General features: G+C 55.7%; 6 protein-coding genes across 9 annotated transcripts; 5 read left to right on the top strand and 1 right to left on the bottom strand.

Annotated features, from left to right (window-relative positions):
- Positions 1 to 2,084: 2,084 nt before the first annotated feature.
- Positions 2,085 to 3,256, top strand: H310_01880 (hypothetical protein). Its single transcript, XM_008865212.1, has one exon. It carries the CDS (start codon positions 2,161 to 2,163, stop codon positions 3,082 to 3,084), a length of 924 nt encoding a protein of 307 aa, XP_008863434.1. The 5' UTR covers positions 2,085 to 2,160; the 3' UTR covers positions 3,085 to 3,256.
- Positions 3,257 to 3,351: 95 nt separating this feature from the next.
- H310_01881 lies at positions 3,352 to 6,831 on the bottom strand (the record flags this gene model as incomplete). 2 transcript variants are annotated; one of them, XM_008865214.1, is made up of 7 exons in its annotated part: positions 3,352 to 4,669; positions 4,720 to 5,756; positions 5,802 to 5,982; positions 6,032 to 6,227; positions 6,269 to 6,534; positions 6,624 to 6,659; positions 6,721 to 6,831. In XM_008865214.1, 6 exons carry the CDS (start codon positions 6,829 to 6,831, stop codon positions 4,738 to 4,740), a joined length of 1,809 nt encoding a protein of 602 aa, XP_008863436.1. In that variant the 3' UTR covers positions 3,352 to 4,669; positions 4,720 to 4,737. The 2 variants fall into 2 exon arrangements, with proteins under 2 accessions (XP_008863436.1, XP_008863435.1); XM_008865213.1 differs by having other exon boundaries at positions 3,352 to 5,756.
- Positions 3,355 to 5,028, top strand: H310_01882. Of its 2 annotated transcripts, XM_008865216.1 has the most exons (2): positions 3,355 to 4,573; positions 4,667 to 5,028. In XM_008865216.1, exons 1-2 carry the CDS (start codon positions 3,374 to 3,376, stop codon positions 4,673 to 4,675), a joined length of 1,209 nt encoding a protein of 402 aa, XP_008863438.1. In that variant the 5' UTR covers positions 3,355 to 3,373; the 3' UTR covers positions 4,676 to 5,028. The 2 variants fall into 2 exon arrangements, with proteins under 2 accessions (XP_008863438.1, XP_008863437.1); XM_008865215.1 differs by having other exon boundaries at positions 3,355 to 5,028.
- Positions 6,832 to 6,877: 46 nt separating the features above from the next.
- Positions 6,878 to 8,857, top strand: H310_01883. 2 transcript variants are annotated; one of them, XM_008865217.1, is made up of 11 exons: positions 6,878 to 7,092; positions 7,140 to 7,313; positions 7,369 to 7,546; positions 7,593 to 7,746; positions 7,795 to 7,852; positions 7,906 to 7,992; positions 8,041 to 8,115; positions 8,172 to 8,279; positions 8,335 to 8,435; positions 8,495 to 8,612; positions 8,667 to 8,857. In XM_008865217.1, exons 1-11 carry the CDS (start codon positions 6,898 to 6,900, stop codon positions 8,784 to 8,786), a joined length of 1,368 nt encoding a protein of 455 aa, XP_008863439.1. In that variant the 5' UTR covers positions 6,878 to 6,897; the 3' UTR covers positions 8,787 to 8,857. The 2 variants fall into 2 exon arrangements, with proteins under 2 accessions (XP_008863439.1, XP_008863440.1); XM_008865218.1 differs by having other exon boundaries at positions 7,369 to 7,746.
- A 1,816-nt stretch (positions 8,858 to 10,673) lies between these two features.
- On the top strand, positions 10,674 to 12,659 carry H310_01884 (hypothetical protein). Its single transcript, XM_008865219.1, has 2 exons — positions 10,674 to 11,869; positions 11,915 to 12,659. Exons 1-2 carry the CDS (start codon positions 10,715 to 10,717, stop codon positions 12,077 to 12,079), a joined length of 1,320 nt encoding a protein of 439 aa, XP_008863441.1. The 5' UTR covers positions 10,674 to 10,714; the 3' UTR covers positions 12,080 to 12,659.
- A 38-nt stretch (positions 12,660 to 12,697) lies between these two features.
- H310_01885 (hypothetical protein) lies at positions 12,698 to 13,204 on the top strand (the record flags this gene model as incomplete). The annotated part of the gene is made up of 1 exon (XM_008865220.1): positions 12,698 to 13,204. The coding sequence occupies one exon, from the start codon at positions 12,698 to 12,700 to the stop codon at positions 13,202 to 13,204; it is 507 nt and encodes a 168-aa protein (XP_008863442.1).
- Positions 13,205 to 13,234: the final 30 nt, after the last annotated feature.

Consider the following 13,234-nt stretch of genomic DNA (forward strand, 5'->3'; position numbering starts at 1 on the left):
TTGGCGGCGCGTCCGCCCCTCGCCCGGTCACCGAAGACGACAAAGCGATCTTCACCCGTGCGACGTCCGACGAGGCCAACTACGCGAGCAGTCAACTCGCGCGCGTGTGTGCGTCAGAGTTCATTTCTGTCTCGACGCAAGTGGTTGCAGGAATGAACTACAAATTCACAGTCATGGGATGCGCTTTGGAGACTCCGCCGCCAGCGACCGCCGACTGCAAGACGACGTGTGCGTTCAAGCCAGTGGCGACGTACGAGATCAAGGTCTTTGCCGGCTTGGACAAGACGGTCAGAGTGGTGGACGTGTCTTATTTTGTGGGTTTGCCTGCACTTCTTTCGAACTCTGCTAGCGGGGTCGAGGTCGTGAACTCTGTGCGCGGTTTTTAAACGTTTGCACATCCATGGCTCGGCGAATAAACTCTCGTCGCCACGACATGTTTGTGGTGTCCGACCGCTGGGACTCCCAACGTGCGTGCGCCAAAGAACTAAACATGCAGTGTTGGCGTAAAAGAGTTCAGTTGAAGCGCTTGCATGTAGCTTCGACGTAGATCCCGTTGAAGGCTATGCCGTGACGATCGAGACGTAGATTGAATCAAATGGTTCCCTCGCCGAGTACTTTGGCATCGCCATTGTGAAAACACTGGGCCGAGCCGGTTGGCTACGTTGAGTCAACGACCACGGTTGGTCCTCTCCTTACAAAGCACTCTGCACGCAAAACGCTGTGGTAGGGACCTCGCGGACGTCATTTGGCACGGAGACGCTCGAGGGGAAGCGAAGCCATTCTCGGTGTAGTAGGCGGAACATGACCGTACGAACTCTAGGCCATCATCGTTGGCACTTGTCCGTCAGCGGAAGTCATTTACAACAACAATCAGTCAGCTGCGTCAACTAGTAGACCACGACAGTCATGCTGGAGCCCAAAGGGCTGACACCCTGACGAGGTTAGGCGAGGCGATCGAGGACTGTATGGGGGACATCACTTCCTAAGTCCAACACCGACGTTTCGACATGCAATATCATGAACTCTGGAATTAACAGGAGCGAGCAGCGCGATGGATCAAGAGGGCAAGCGCGAAAAGACGACGTAGTGTCAGGGGACGTCGACTCGGTGCATGAGTCGGCCGCGCTGTCTCGCACCGTCGTGTCGGCGAAAAACAATCGAAACGACAAAACATGGCGATCTCGGTCGACGATCCAATTTTGCCCTCGCGCGGCGCGCGCATCGACCAAACGCGGACGAGGCGGCGCGAACCACTTGATGCGTTCGATGCAGTAGGAGCACGTAAACCAACCGAGGTGTCTGTGTATTCAAAGCCTGCATCGAATCCGAGATGCGACAAGATCGCTGAAATAGGGGGGATTTGAGACTACTATGTCGTTCTGGCGCACGGCATGATTCTACGTAATAATGGCTCCGACGGGTAAGCCGACACAGGCATCGAGTGAGCCGCATGCAACGCATTCGACGTTGGATCGAGTTTCAGTCATGCTGCCTGGCCAGAGAAGGCCCCAATATTAGCAATGCGTGTTAACGCGATGCACATCATGATTGCATTTATGCGCCATGAACAAAGTCCATCTCGTCATCGTTTCTGGTTGACAACGCTGTGCCATCATCGGCTGCACCTGATGTCGCGAAAGCCATGGCTGTCGCAGCAGCATAGAGTGGGCATACATCGAGAACCATCGACGAGTCGTCGACCGGCATCGTGTCGGGCATTGTGTGGTCACTCAGATCGTGATGGCGGGCATGCATTCTGGAAGCTTTGGAAAATGTGGGGCCAGCACCAGTTCACACATTGGGGAATTCCTGTCCGACGCTTTGTTTGATGGGACGCGATTTCTGGATCCGTGGGTGCAGCATACCGTTCTGATGGGTTCGAACTGGCCCTTCCCCACGGCTGGGGCAGCGCGACGTTTTCATGCCATCGTAAAGCGCCGAGTTGCCGTCCGCATGTGGTTCGCGTGGAACCTATGCGGGCAGCCACCTCACATCGTCCACGTCCCTCCCGCCAGACGGTCCGGCGATGCTCCAGCCGTTAGACGTGGAAATATTCAATTGGATCCTGCCGACACTACTCAGATCGCAGGGCCAAGAACAAGGCGACTTGGCTTTGTAAAGCGTCAAGAGCGGGAGCATTTTTCAATTTGATCGAAAACCATGAAGTGCGCTCTCTCACTCGCGTGCGTTGCCGCCGTCGCATCGGCGTCCAACTACCACCGTGGTGTCGGCGCCGCCGCTCCAGGCGGTTGGACCCCTGCCAACGTCGAAGACGTCAAGAAGGTCTACTACAGCGTGTCCCCTACCGAGTCCTCGTACACGCCGGCCACCATGCTCCGCCTCTGCGCGACTGAATTCACGTCGGCCGAGATGCAGGTCGTCAACGGTATCAACTACAAGCTGCATGTGCAAGCGTGCACCGTGAGCTCGGCCAAGGAGGCCACTCCCACGTGCTCGTGCCCCTCGGGTGCCAGCAAGGCATACGCGATCAACCTCTTCAAGGACCCGAATGAAGTGACGAAGGTGTCGAACATCGAGCTGGACACCCCGGCCGACGGAACGCCCACGACAACTCCCGAAACAAAGATTGGCGGCGCGTCCGCCCCTCGCCCGGTCACCGAAGACGACAAAGCGATCTTCACCCGTGCGACGTCCGACGAGGCCAACTACGCGAGCAGTCAACTCGCGCGCGTGTGTGCGTCAGAGTTCATTTCTGTCTCGACGCAAGTGGTTGCAGGAATGAACTACATTTTCACAGTCAAGGGGTGCGCCTTGGAGAAAGCGCCGCTCGCGACCGCCGACTGCAAGACGACGTGTGCGTCCAAGCAAGCGGCGACGTTCCAAATCAAGGTCTTTGCCGGCTTGGACAACACAGTCAAAGTGTCGGGGGTCTCTTCTGCTGCGGGCTCGCCTGAACTTCCGTCCAACTCTGCTAGCGGGGTCGAGGTCGCGAACTCTACCGCGACCACCCCCGCCACCCCTACCCCTACCGCCACCACCGTCGTTATGAATTCCGCTGCGACTGGACTTAGCCTCGGCTTCACGGTGGCGTGCTTGGTCACTGCGGCTGCTGCCGTTCTCTAAGTTCTATCATTTTCTACGATTCGCGTCGATCTCTCGTTGCCAGCCGCCTTCTCCTTCGCCGTCACGGCCGCCGATGCGCATCTTTGCATCAAGCTCTCGTCCCACACGAAACTCAGAAACTCGACTCAGATGTGATTTTTTTAAATGTGGATACTGTATACTAAGTTCAAATAACAAATTGAATTGTTATTCAGCCTCGAGTTGTTCGGATATAAGGCGACTTAACCGGACAAGTCACCTGCCAACTCGCTCTCGCAAAATCCAGATTGTTGCGGCGCGAACGAATTATATGAAGACCTTCCTGCGGACGATTGCGTTGTCGGCGGCGTTGGTGCTGGGGCTTCGCGGAGGAGGCGGTCAGGGTGACCTGAGCGACGGAGTGCCTGGAGGATCCACCTCAGCGGACGTCGAAGCAACAAAATCGTTGCTGTACAAGGCGCTCGAGACTGCCACATCGTCCTACGTGTGTGTCAACCGTATAGTCTCGGTGGACCAGCAAGTCGTGGCGGGGATGCACTATACGTTTCACGTCCTCGCGTGCCCAGTCTCGTCCAAGCAAGAGATGGTGGAATCCTGTGCGACTGCCCATTGTTCTTCGGAAGCTGCTGTGTCGTACTCGATCGACGTGATTGAAAAGCGATGGAAAGACGAAGTGCAGCTCCAATCCATCACAAAGGAAGCGGCCGTGCACGAAGTCTCAGTCGGTGGATGGAAGGAAGGGTCAGTGACCGATGCCACGTCAGACTTTTATGCTGCCGTCCAAAGCGAATCCAGCTACGCCAACGCGAACATCCCTCGAATCTGCGCGATCGAGCTCATCTCGGTGAACCAGCAAGTCGTGTCGGGGATGAACTACCAGTTTCACGTGAATGGATGTGCAGTGCCCACCGCCGCCGAGGCGAATGCCGCGTGCGTTTGCGAGGACTCGGCGGTTCATGCCTACACGATTGCCATATACGCGCAGTCATGGACGCATACGTACAAGGTGACAAGCGTCACGGAGAATCCCCCTGTCCTAGGGGGTTGGACTCGTCGCAGCATTCAAGAGACGGACAAGGCGCGCTTCGTCCAAGCCATGGATGCTGATACGAACAATCCTCTGCACGTGTGTCCGTTGGAGTTTGTATCGCTGGAATCCCAAGTCGTTGCTGGGACCAACTATCGATACCACGTCAACGCGTGCCCGGTTGAAGAAATGACTTCTTCTGGTGCAAGACCACTCGTCGCCCACGGCTGTCCGGCGTGCACCTCGGCCATCGCAAGGAAATACGAGGTTACCATTTACAAGCCCCTAGATGCAGCGCCGTCGCTCGTCAGCATCATCGACGTGGCGCGAATGTCCTTGGGCTTACAAAGCCATCGTTCAGCACACCAGGGGGCTAGCGATTTGGGGCTCTTGGCCGTGCTCGTCAGCGGCGTCGTCGTTGTGTCGCTCTTGCTCGTGCACAAAATGCGGAGATCGCAGTACGAAAAGCTCAAAAACATGCAGGTAGCGGACTGAACATAACTGAGATCCGTGTGCTTGTCCTCTGCCAAGGCTTTCCTCGTTGCATGAATCGTCCTCATGGCAGGTTGCTGCAAGGACCTGTAGAAGATAGATCACCGCTGCCAACAGTACCATCATTGAACTTCCACCTTCACGACCACAGCACGCTACAACTGGGCCGTACACTTTTGAATGGCCGAGACGAGGTCGACATGTTTCAGCTTTGCAAGTTTCTTCTTGACAGGGCCTTTGGGTTTCCCGAAGATGGCGTCGCACGCGGTGGGGTCGACCACAGCGTCGTTGAATCCGTTGACGACTGCGTGGCGAAGGCCGTTGCAGGCAAAGAAGATGCGGATGGCGTACTCCTGGTTGGCGCGCAGAGAAAAGGACACCCCAAGGTGATCCGAGAGTTTGGCTGTGATGTCTGTGGACCACGGGGGGCCGGCCTTGAACCACTGTCTGTCGATGGCTCCGTTATGAGCGTTCATGAGGAGCCCGTCGCCTCCCGACGTTGTCGACAGCATCGTTTTCCCATTCGCGTAATTGATGAACCCGACACCGTGGCCGTCAAAGCTGAGCGCGACCTTGCCGTCCTTGTACGTGCCAAACAAGCGGTACATGTCCTTTGCGTTCGATTCCTTGTCGACTGTGACGGCAATCGAATTATTGGGCCACCGACATTGCGCCGACCCATCGACACGGACGGCCACTGCAGCTACATTCGACCCCGCGTATTTCACGACCAATTCGGAGGGGTTGAGTTGGAGCGTGAGGAGAGGAGGTAGAACAGAAGAGTCGCCAGCGCCAGGTGAGGTGTCATCAGGACTGGAGGTGCATGCATGGAGGCTCTTGGACGATGGCATGGCCTGCGTGCGAGTGTACTGTTCCATGTCGAGAATGTCGTCATCGTCGTCTTCGTTTGGAACGAAATGGTTGGACTCGTCGACAGATGTGCTCAGCAGTGCGTTCGTTGTCGAGGCGGGTGAAGGTTGATCCGCATTGCTGGTGGCCTTTGAAGCTGCGGCGGCGGGCGGACAAATCTTTGCGTTGGCGAGAGGACGAGTTGACTGTTTGGTACCTCTCCCAGCAGACGACAGCTTGGGCTTGGACGCCACGGAAGGCTGCTTGGACGACCCTCCAAACGTGGGCAAGCCGCTGATGGCATCGGCAATTGAAAAGGACGTATCTGCACGACATGAGATCAGAGATGGGACGGGTGAAGCCATTGTACACTCGTCAACGTCGGGTGCTGGAATGTATTCTTGTACAGGAAACGATTTGAGGAAATCGTCAAGGCGGGATGCTTTTCTGTCCTTCGGAAGTGGTGCAGAGGTGGGTGCGCGTGGGGCGGCGCGAGTGGAGTCAGTCTCTTGTGCGTTGTCCTTGCCGTCATCGTCGTGCTGATTCGTTTCCTGCGAGAATGGACGTTCAGAAGTATGGGGCAAGTAGAGGGTGCGCTACCGATGACGGACGCTGGACAGTTCCCGCAGCGTTCAAAGGCTTTGGTTTCGATGCAGGGACAAGGCGATGGAGAGTCTTGGCAACTGCTTTTCCTTCGTGTGAGTTTCGGAAGGCGCTTGCCCTTGTCCGCATGTCGTCCGACACAACGACCGAGTCAAGTCGGGTTAGCGACGGAACGAGATCCACCACGACCATCCTAACGACATCGTGAGTGGCGGCAGCCCCCGGCGAGTGTACTTGTACGACGGCTCTTTGCAGCATGGATTGGCGTCCACAAGCAGTGACGTGAGCTTGTCTAGGGACTGGAGCCACTTGAGCTCGGGGAGTTCCAACTGATTGTGCGAGATCCACAACTCTGACAGCTGAGCCAACGCCCCGATCCCTTCCAGCGAACTCAGCTTATTATACGACGCCTTGAGCACACACAGCGCAGTCAACGTTTCTACACCGCAAAGCGATTGCAGCATGTTGTGGTTTACGTTGAGGAGCTTCAAGTTTCTCGCCTACACCATCGGCTGTCACGCTCGCAACATCGTGGCCATATTGAGAAGAATGCCGCGTCAGGCAGTAGCGTTCATGCAATTTGACGTACACGTTCGAGAGCTTGGAGTCGTCTCACACGATTAAACTGGACACAACGCAACCATAGTCACTGGTTTTGTCAAGTGTATGTGCACGCACGCACGCACCGCCACGTTCAAATGGAGCAGCGCTGCGCCGTCAGCTTGCTGCAACACTTCATCTAGCATGGACACACCCTCGTCCACGACAATGATTTCTTTGGGCGTGACGACTCGCATGCAGCTTCTGGACCGTGGCGCTCAATCGGTTACACTGAAACCGCTGTGGCGTTTGGTTGACAAGCAATGGCGCGGAAGCAGCCGTCCGCCGAGCCGCAAGGATATTCTGGCGGGTTCTTTCTTCCAGCCCAGCGCTCCATGCACTGCAAAGGCGGATTCTTTGCCACCGACTCCAAGCCCATGATGGCCATGCCCACATCGACAAAAGCGAAGCCCTCCTCAACATCTAACCGCGCAGATGCCACCGCCGCCCCTGTTGAGGTAATACGTCTGGGCCGTCATCTGTGGATCTAACCACGGCCCAATAGCTGAATCATAGCAGCAGCAACAACCAGCAACAGAGTACGTCAGCATCGCTTCGCCGACAAAAGCCACGAGGGATACCCCCTTCGCGGTCCCACCTCCACCATTCGAGGGGCGAATGCTCGACGACTGCAGAACCGCAGAGCGATGTCGAATCCAACGTAAACGCAAAGTTTGAGGTAAGTGCCATTGTGATGCTAAGGTCTGGCACACGGAGGACTATATGACCCTTAGATGGCTTTGAAAGAGCTTCGAGATAACAAAGGGCAATACCAAACGTTTGGCGCCCCACAAAGTTTACGAAATGATATCACGCTTGGCACAGCAACAGCGCGACCTCCCTCGTCTGGAATTACTCAACCACCGCCTCCGACGCCGCCAGAAGTGCGCACGCCAACGCCAGAGACGGAAGGTAATGTCCGACATCTGTGTTGTGCTGTCGCGACCATCCAAACCAGGAAGCGTGCCCATCGGGGATCACTCGCCCAGGAAAAAGCTGAAGATCGCAGAAATGGTTATCCGCAAACTGTACAAGAAGAACTTGGAGCTCGAAAAAGCCCTTGCACAAGCCAAGGCAGACCTCCACAGAGCGTCCCAGCCAGCGCCCTACGAGTACGTCCTTCCCGCCATCGCGTACTTCAGGTCACACCCGTCCATCAGACTGCAGCTGGAGAAACCCCCAACGCTTGAAAGCGTGCGAGTGATCGAGTTGCAAAAGGTACTGTGCTGACGGATGGCTGCGGGCTCGTCTCTTGACGGTGGTGCCTCCAGGACGAATACTTGAAGCACTTGGCGGCTGAGCAAGACAAAACAATTCAGGAGCTCAGACGGAAACTCGAAGAGATCCATGGCGCCAAAGTAAAAACTCCGAAGGAAACAACGTCGAAAACGTCACTGGTTGTGCAGGCATCAGCTTCACCGAAATCAGGCAAAATAACTTCGAGTGCGGCTGTGATTTCACGGCTGCAGAAGCGCCTGCAGGTGCATGGACTATTCGAGCTGAAGTGGTGAGACGAATTCTCCACCACGATGTGCAGGAAGCAATCGGAGAGTCGAGCCGGCAGAAGAACAGCTACATCAAGCTCAAGAGCGACTACAAGCGGCTTTTGCTCCAGCGCACACGCTCGATTTCTGGGAGTTCCGAGGTTCGTTCGCGTCCTTGACTTTGAATCAGTTGACAAGCAAAAATGCCATGATCAGGTGGACTCGCACGCACGAGAGTTACTCGCGCTTATGGAAAAGCGGCTGCTCAAAGTTGAGGACGAGCGCGAGCAGGACATGGCGCTGTACAACATGAAGCTGTACTGCCACTGACATCTTTGGCATGCTCTCAGTGTGCCACCTGAATTGTGTTGGGTAGATTCGAAACGGAGCAGAAAAACTGCGACGACTACGTGGCCAAGAAGATGCTCGAGAACGAAATTTACAAAGTGACCAAGGACGCCCGTGAACGTGAAGACCTGGACAACCAAATCGAGGTTCGACAGCCGTGGATGGAGAATAAGTAAACGTGGTGGTGCTGCCGTGGCTAGAAATGCATGTTTGGCGTATTCGAGCGACTTCATCAAGTTGAGCAAGAGAATATCCGACTGCGGGAAGCGCACGAACGATCCAGGGCGATAGCAACCACACGGGTGAATAATTTAACTTAATGGGATGGCGAAATAAATATCAGGTCAGCGTCCTGGTCGCTGTCGGTGAACTTGAACGCTTCCAGGATGCGTCGAGTTGGACTGGAAGGACGGAGCCGTTTGGGCGCGACTGGCGAAGTCAAAGGGCGAGTGGTGCCAGAGTAGATCGAATGACACAACGCAGGCACCAGCGCCAACACTGTGGTAACTAGCGACATCATCGATTTGTGGGGGGACGTAAAACTTTGGCGCCACCAGGAAGCAACCAGCCACGGCAACACGCCACATGCCAAAGCAACACAGACCACGGCGAAGCACCAGAGGTAGAACCATGTGCCGTCGTTCAATGGGTCTGCTGGCCTTGGCGGATAAACGTGATGTTTCGATGGATCGGTGGATTTGTCGACTTCGGCACGGGCGATAGACTGTATCCACTCGTCCAACACAGAGCACGATGTCAACTCAGCGAGTTGGATATACAAGGCAGTCAAATCCGCTTGCAACTTGTGAAGGCGAGCCACGTCCACTTGATACGCTTTCATTGACCAACTCGAAGCCATTGTTGCAACAGCTTGATGCGATCGGTTCGTACACATGATCGACTCTTGCACATCCCAAAGCGCAACAAAATACAGGACTTGATCGTCCAGCATCGACTCGGTCTTGCGATACAGCGAGCGCATGTCAGCGTCGAACGCTTCATCGAAAATTTGGGCCTGTCGGTCCACCTCGGCAATTTTTTCGTGCCACGTGTGCGCATGGGGTGCAACGCGATTCATACTGGTTTCGAATTGGTCGAGTGCAGGCAGCATGGCGTCGTGGAGCTCAAGTAGATGGGCTTTACAGTACCATCCAAACACACCCATGGCGATGGCAACGACGATGACATAAATGCGGGGGTCGAGGATGCACCACCACCACAGCGACTCTTTCGACTCCTCTTCATGCAAAGTTATTGCAGGTGGGAGGTTGTGGGGTAGAAAGTGCAGCGCAAGCTCTGGCGAAGTTGAACCGAGCCGCCTGACGGTTGACTGTGATGTGCCCGCCGCCGAGGACGATGCATGACGAGGTCGTGGTGTCGGGGGAGTGAGTTCAGGCGTCAATCCGATGGGGCGGAACAGAAACACCGGTCGGGTTGGACTGAAGCGAGTCGGACAAGGTCGCGGCGTTGAATTAGTCTTCTCCAGTACACTGTCGCTGAAAACGTCATCTTCATCTCTCTCAGGTTCACTGACGGTACCCTCGCCTTGAGATCCATCGAAGGCTACATCTGGTATTGCCAGATCGCTCAGGAATATGGCGTTTTGTCCTGGTGAAACATTTAGAGTTGTGGGCGGAGATGCATCAACCTTGGACGTTATCCGTGGTTTTGAACATGGACGATCTGAGTGTGGTCCCATTGATTCCTGCACGATGACCGCACGGAGAGTTGTGTATTGGCGACGGGGGATTTTCGATCGTCGCTGAAGGGCTGGGACCAAATCTTTTCGAGCCTCTTCCTTGGCTTGATCAAGTGACAGAGCGTCATGGTGATGCCTATTGGACGTTGGGGCGGCTGCACCTTTTGTCCTGTCTTTGATGCTGGGCTTCTGTCGGACAAGGGAAGCAGTTGACTGTGGTGAGGACTCGAGGTGCTCATGCATACGGAATGGTGCAGCATTGATATTGAATTGGGTCGTCGTCATCCCAGTTGCGTGGGCGCGCATGTCGGCCATCCTGCTGCCGGCGACGACGGCAAGACAGTTTGGCTGCGTCATGTTCAAGATTGAAAATTGCCCTTCCGGATGGCGGGAAAATTTCGGAAATCCAAGTCGAATTTAAATATATGAAAAGATGTCTACATGATGCTTTTATTTTTGTCCGCAAGGTGGAATTGAGATTTTTCGGATATGCATCCGGATAAGTGCATCAGAATACCGCCAGGATAGTCCAGTCAGAGGGATCTCGCCATGGCGACTCGCCGACGATTCGGCGGTGCCTTCGACAGCAGCCAACAATCAACGTCGGGATGGGTGGATGGAGAAGTAGACGTTCACGAGGACGTCTCTTCTATCCTGCAGGACGAGCGCTTGAAAGCTTGGGACGCGTCAGCGGCGTTTCCTCGAAAGATTCGATACATCACATGTGCCTTGCTCTTCTTCGTTGGCAGTGCAAGCTTCATGTACAAGAGAATTCTTCTGCGCGAAACACAAGAGTACACTATCCTCGCGCAGATTCGACAAGCGATCGTTGAAATGGACGAAATCGCCGCGACCGCAGCAGCCATGGAAGGCCATGTCCACCGCTTAGCTGCCCTGACACAACCCCACTTGGACCTTCAAGCTGCTGACACGAACGATGCAAAACGTCCTGATGTCCTTCGAGCCGAAGTTGACGCCATACATGCCGACACCATGAGACACATGGAATCGATGCTGCAAGCGGTGGTTGAGACCACACGGCAGGACGTGCTTGACCTTGCTGCGTCGTGGGCAGTGCAGCCACCGCCCACTCCATCGCCACTCCATGCCGTCGACCTCGACACAAACGTCGATCAGGGTGCAGCAGATGTAGACACCAGCAGCGATGTCCCTACAACATCGCAGGTCAAGTCCCGCGTGGAACCGCTGCCACCGTTGCCTCCACGCCAGGTCCATCATGTTATGGCAAACGACACAACCTCGACGCCAACATCGCAGCCAATACAAAAGCCACCGAAAGCCAACCCGATGCATTTCGTTCTTTTTACAATGATTGGGACGCTGGTCATCACAGCGGTCTTGGTGTACTGGATGCAGACGCGGGGTTCATTCCACGAGAGCCGAGTTGCATTTCAGAACGGCACCACGCGGCTGCAGCGGCTCGCAGCGTCATGCCAAGCGTGTTGTGTTCACCTTCTTGAGACATGCCACAACGCGCTTGCGGCGTGGAGTCGGCTGCCAACGAATGGATGGATCCAATTATTCCGCGCGTGGTGGCGCCAAGACTCGAACGTGAATGTGGAGGAAGTCAGTGACGACGACGAGGTGTCGTTCTACCCCCAGACCCCTGTCACCTCGGCCAGACAGAAGGACCGTGCGCTCTACGACGATGCGCAGCTCCCTCGAAAACACATCAGCTTTGCTGTACGCCCCTTGGCCATCATCTTGACATGTTCAAGTGTTGCGTAGGACATTGAGAGCGACGACGAAGTGGATGACGCGGACGACGCGAGCTTTGCTCCGTCGCGGCGACCGTCCAACTTTGTCCGCACCGACTTGTACGAGAACATCTTGACTCCCGAGCCAGCTCCCACGAGAGGTTTTCACGTACGAAGGAGAGGCGTTGCCGAGTGACCATGGCTCCAGCGATACAACGGACAAATCGCCGCGACGGCGATCGAGTCGCTTGCATGGCTAGAAAACGCTAATGCTGACCAATACATTGTATGATACGAAGAACGCAATTTGACCGCAGCCACTTGTCGTGCACTGGCATGGAGCAAAGGTGACCCAACCGCTTCAACGAGCTGTCGCCCTGGAGGAGGCCGTGCTCGTGATCCCTTGGTGGATGGAATCCTGTCTGTACACTCACTGGGACTCAACCATCGCGCATCGATTCCACTGGATGGGGCCACGTCGTTGAGTCATGGCATGGTCGGATCGCAGCCCAATCGACTGCATGTTCGAAATCGATTCCAACAGCACTTCAACGGACGGATCCAGGCACGGGCCGCGGCAAGGCGCTGTAGGGTGCAGCTGAAAGCGACGCCACACCATCGCCATGCGGGAGGCTTTGGGATATCCTCGTTGGTGCATTGTTTCGGCAAGTCGCCAATCGTCGTCGTCCCCGTTCGAGATGGACGGTAGCCAGATGGTGGACAGGACGGCTTCGATAGCCTTCTGCTGGCACCTAAAGTTAAACAAGACTTACCGTCATTGGAGCAACTGCCTGTCACCTTATCGCTCGCGACAATGGTTGCCGTCGGAGACTCCCTTCCTTCCGTCACCCTCAAGGAGCTCGTCTTGATCGACGACACGTGCACCCTCGGCCCTCGCAACGTCGATGTCCGTGCTGAAGCGGCGGGCAAGACCATTGCGCTTTTCGCAGTGCCTGGCGCGTTCACGCCGACGTGCTCCAACTCGCACTTGCCAGGCTACATCCAGCTCTACAACGAGTTCAAGGCCGCAGGCGTGGATGAAATCTGGTGCGTCAGCGTCAACGACGCGTTTGTCATGGGTGCGTGGGGCAAGGACCAACAGGCTGAAGGAAAGGTCCGCATGATTGCCGATGGCGACGCCGAGTTCACCAAGGCGCTCGATCTCGTGCTGGACTTGGTGGGTAAGGGCCTCGGCGTGCGCAGCCAGCGCTATTCGTTGCTGGTCCAGGACGGCGTCATCAAGACGATCAACATCGAAGACAACAAGACGCAAAACTCGTTCGCTCCGTTCTTGCTCGACCAAGCCAAGTCGCTCCAATAGTCGAGTCCGTGCATGAATCGGCCTGTTCAT

Source organism: Aphanomyces invadans (genome assembly GCF_000520115.1).
Source record: "Aphanomyces invadans strain NJM9701 unplaced genomic scaffold supercont1.3, whole genome shotgun sequence".
NCBI classification, from domain to species: Eukaryota; Oomycota; class Saprolegniomycetes; order Saprolegniales; family Verrucalvaceae; genus Aphanomyces; species Aphanomyces invadans.

What these genes read in the sequence shown, in the direction of transcription:
- H310_01884 (XM_008865219.1), top strand. Translation starts at nt 10,715, where the DNA reads ATGGCGACTCGCCGACGATTCGGCGGTGCCTTCGACAGCAGCCAACAA. An exon ending in GAAAACACATCAGCTTTGCT is followed by an intron (nt 11,870 to 11,914) that starts GTACGCCCCTTG and finishes AGTGTTGCGTAG; the next exon opens with GACATTGAGAGCGACGACGA.
- H310_01880 (XM_008865212.1), top strand. Translation starts at nt 2,161, where the DNA reads ATGAAGTGCGCTCTCTCACTCGCGTGCGTTGCCGCCGTCGCATCGGCG.
- H310_01882 (XM_008865215.1), top strand. Translation starts at nt 3,374, where the DNA reads ATGAAGACCTTCCTGCGGACGATTGCGTTGTCGGCGGCGTTGGTGCTG.
- H310_01883 (XM_008865217.1), top strand. Translation starts at nt 6,898, where the DNA reads ATGGCGCGGAAGCAGCCGTCCGCCGAGCCGCAAGGATATTCTGGCGGG. An exon ending in GAGTGATCGAGTTGCAAAAG is followed by an intron (nt 7,853 to 7,905) that starts GTACTGTGCTGA and finishes TGGTGCCTCCAG; the next exon opens with GACGAATACTTGAAGCACTT. An exon ending in GGCTGCAGAAGCGCCTGCAG is followed by an intron (nt 8,116 to 8,171) that starts GTGCATGGACTA and finishes CACGATGTGCAG; the next exon opens with GAAGCAATCGGAGAGTCGAG.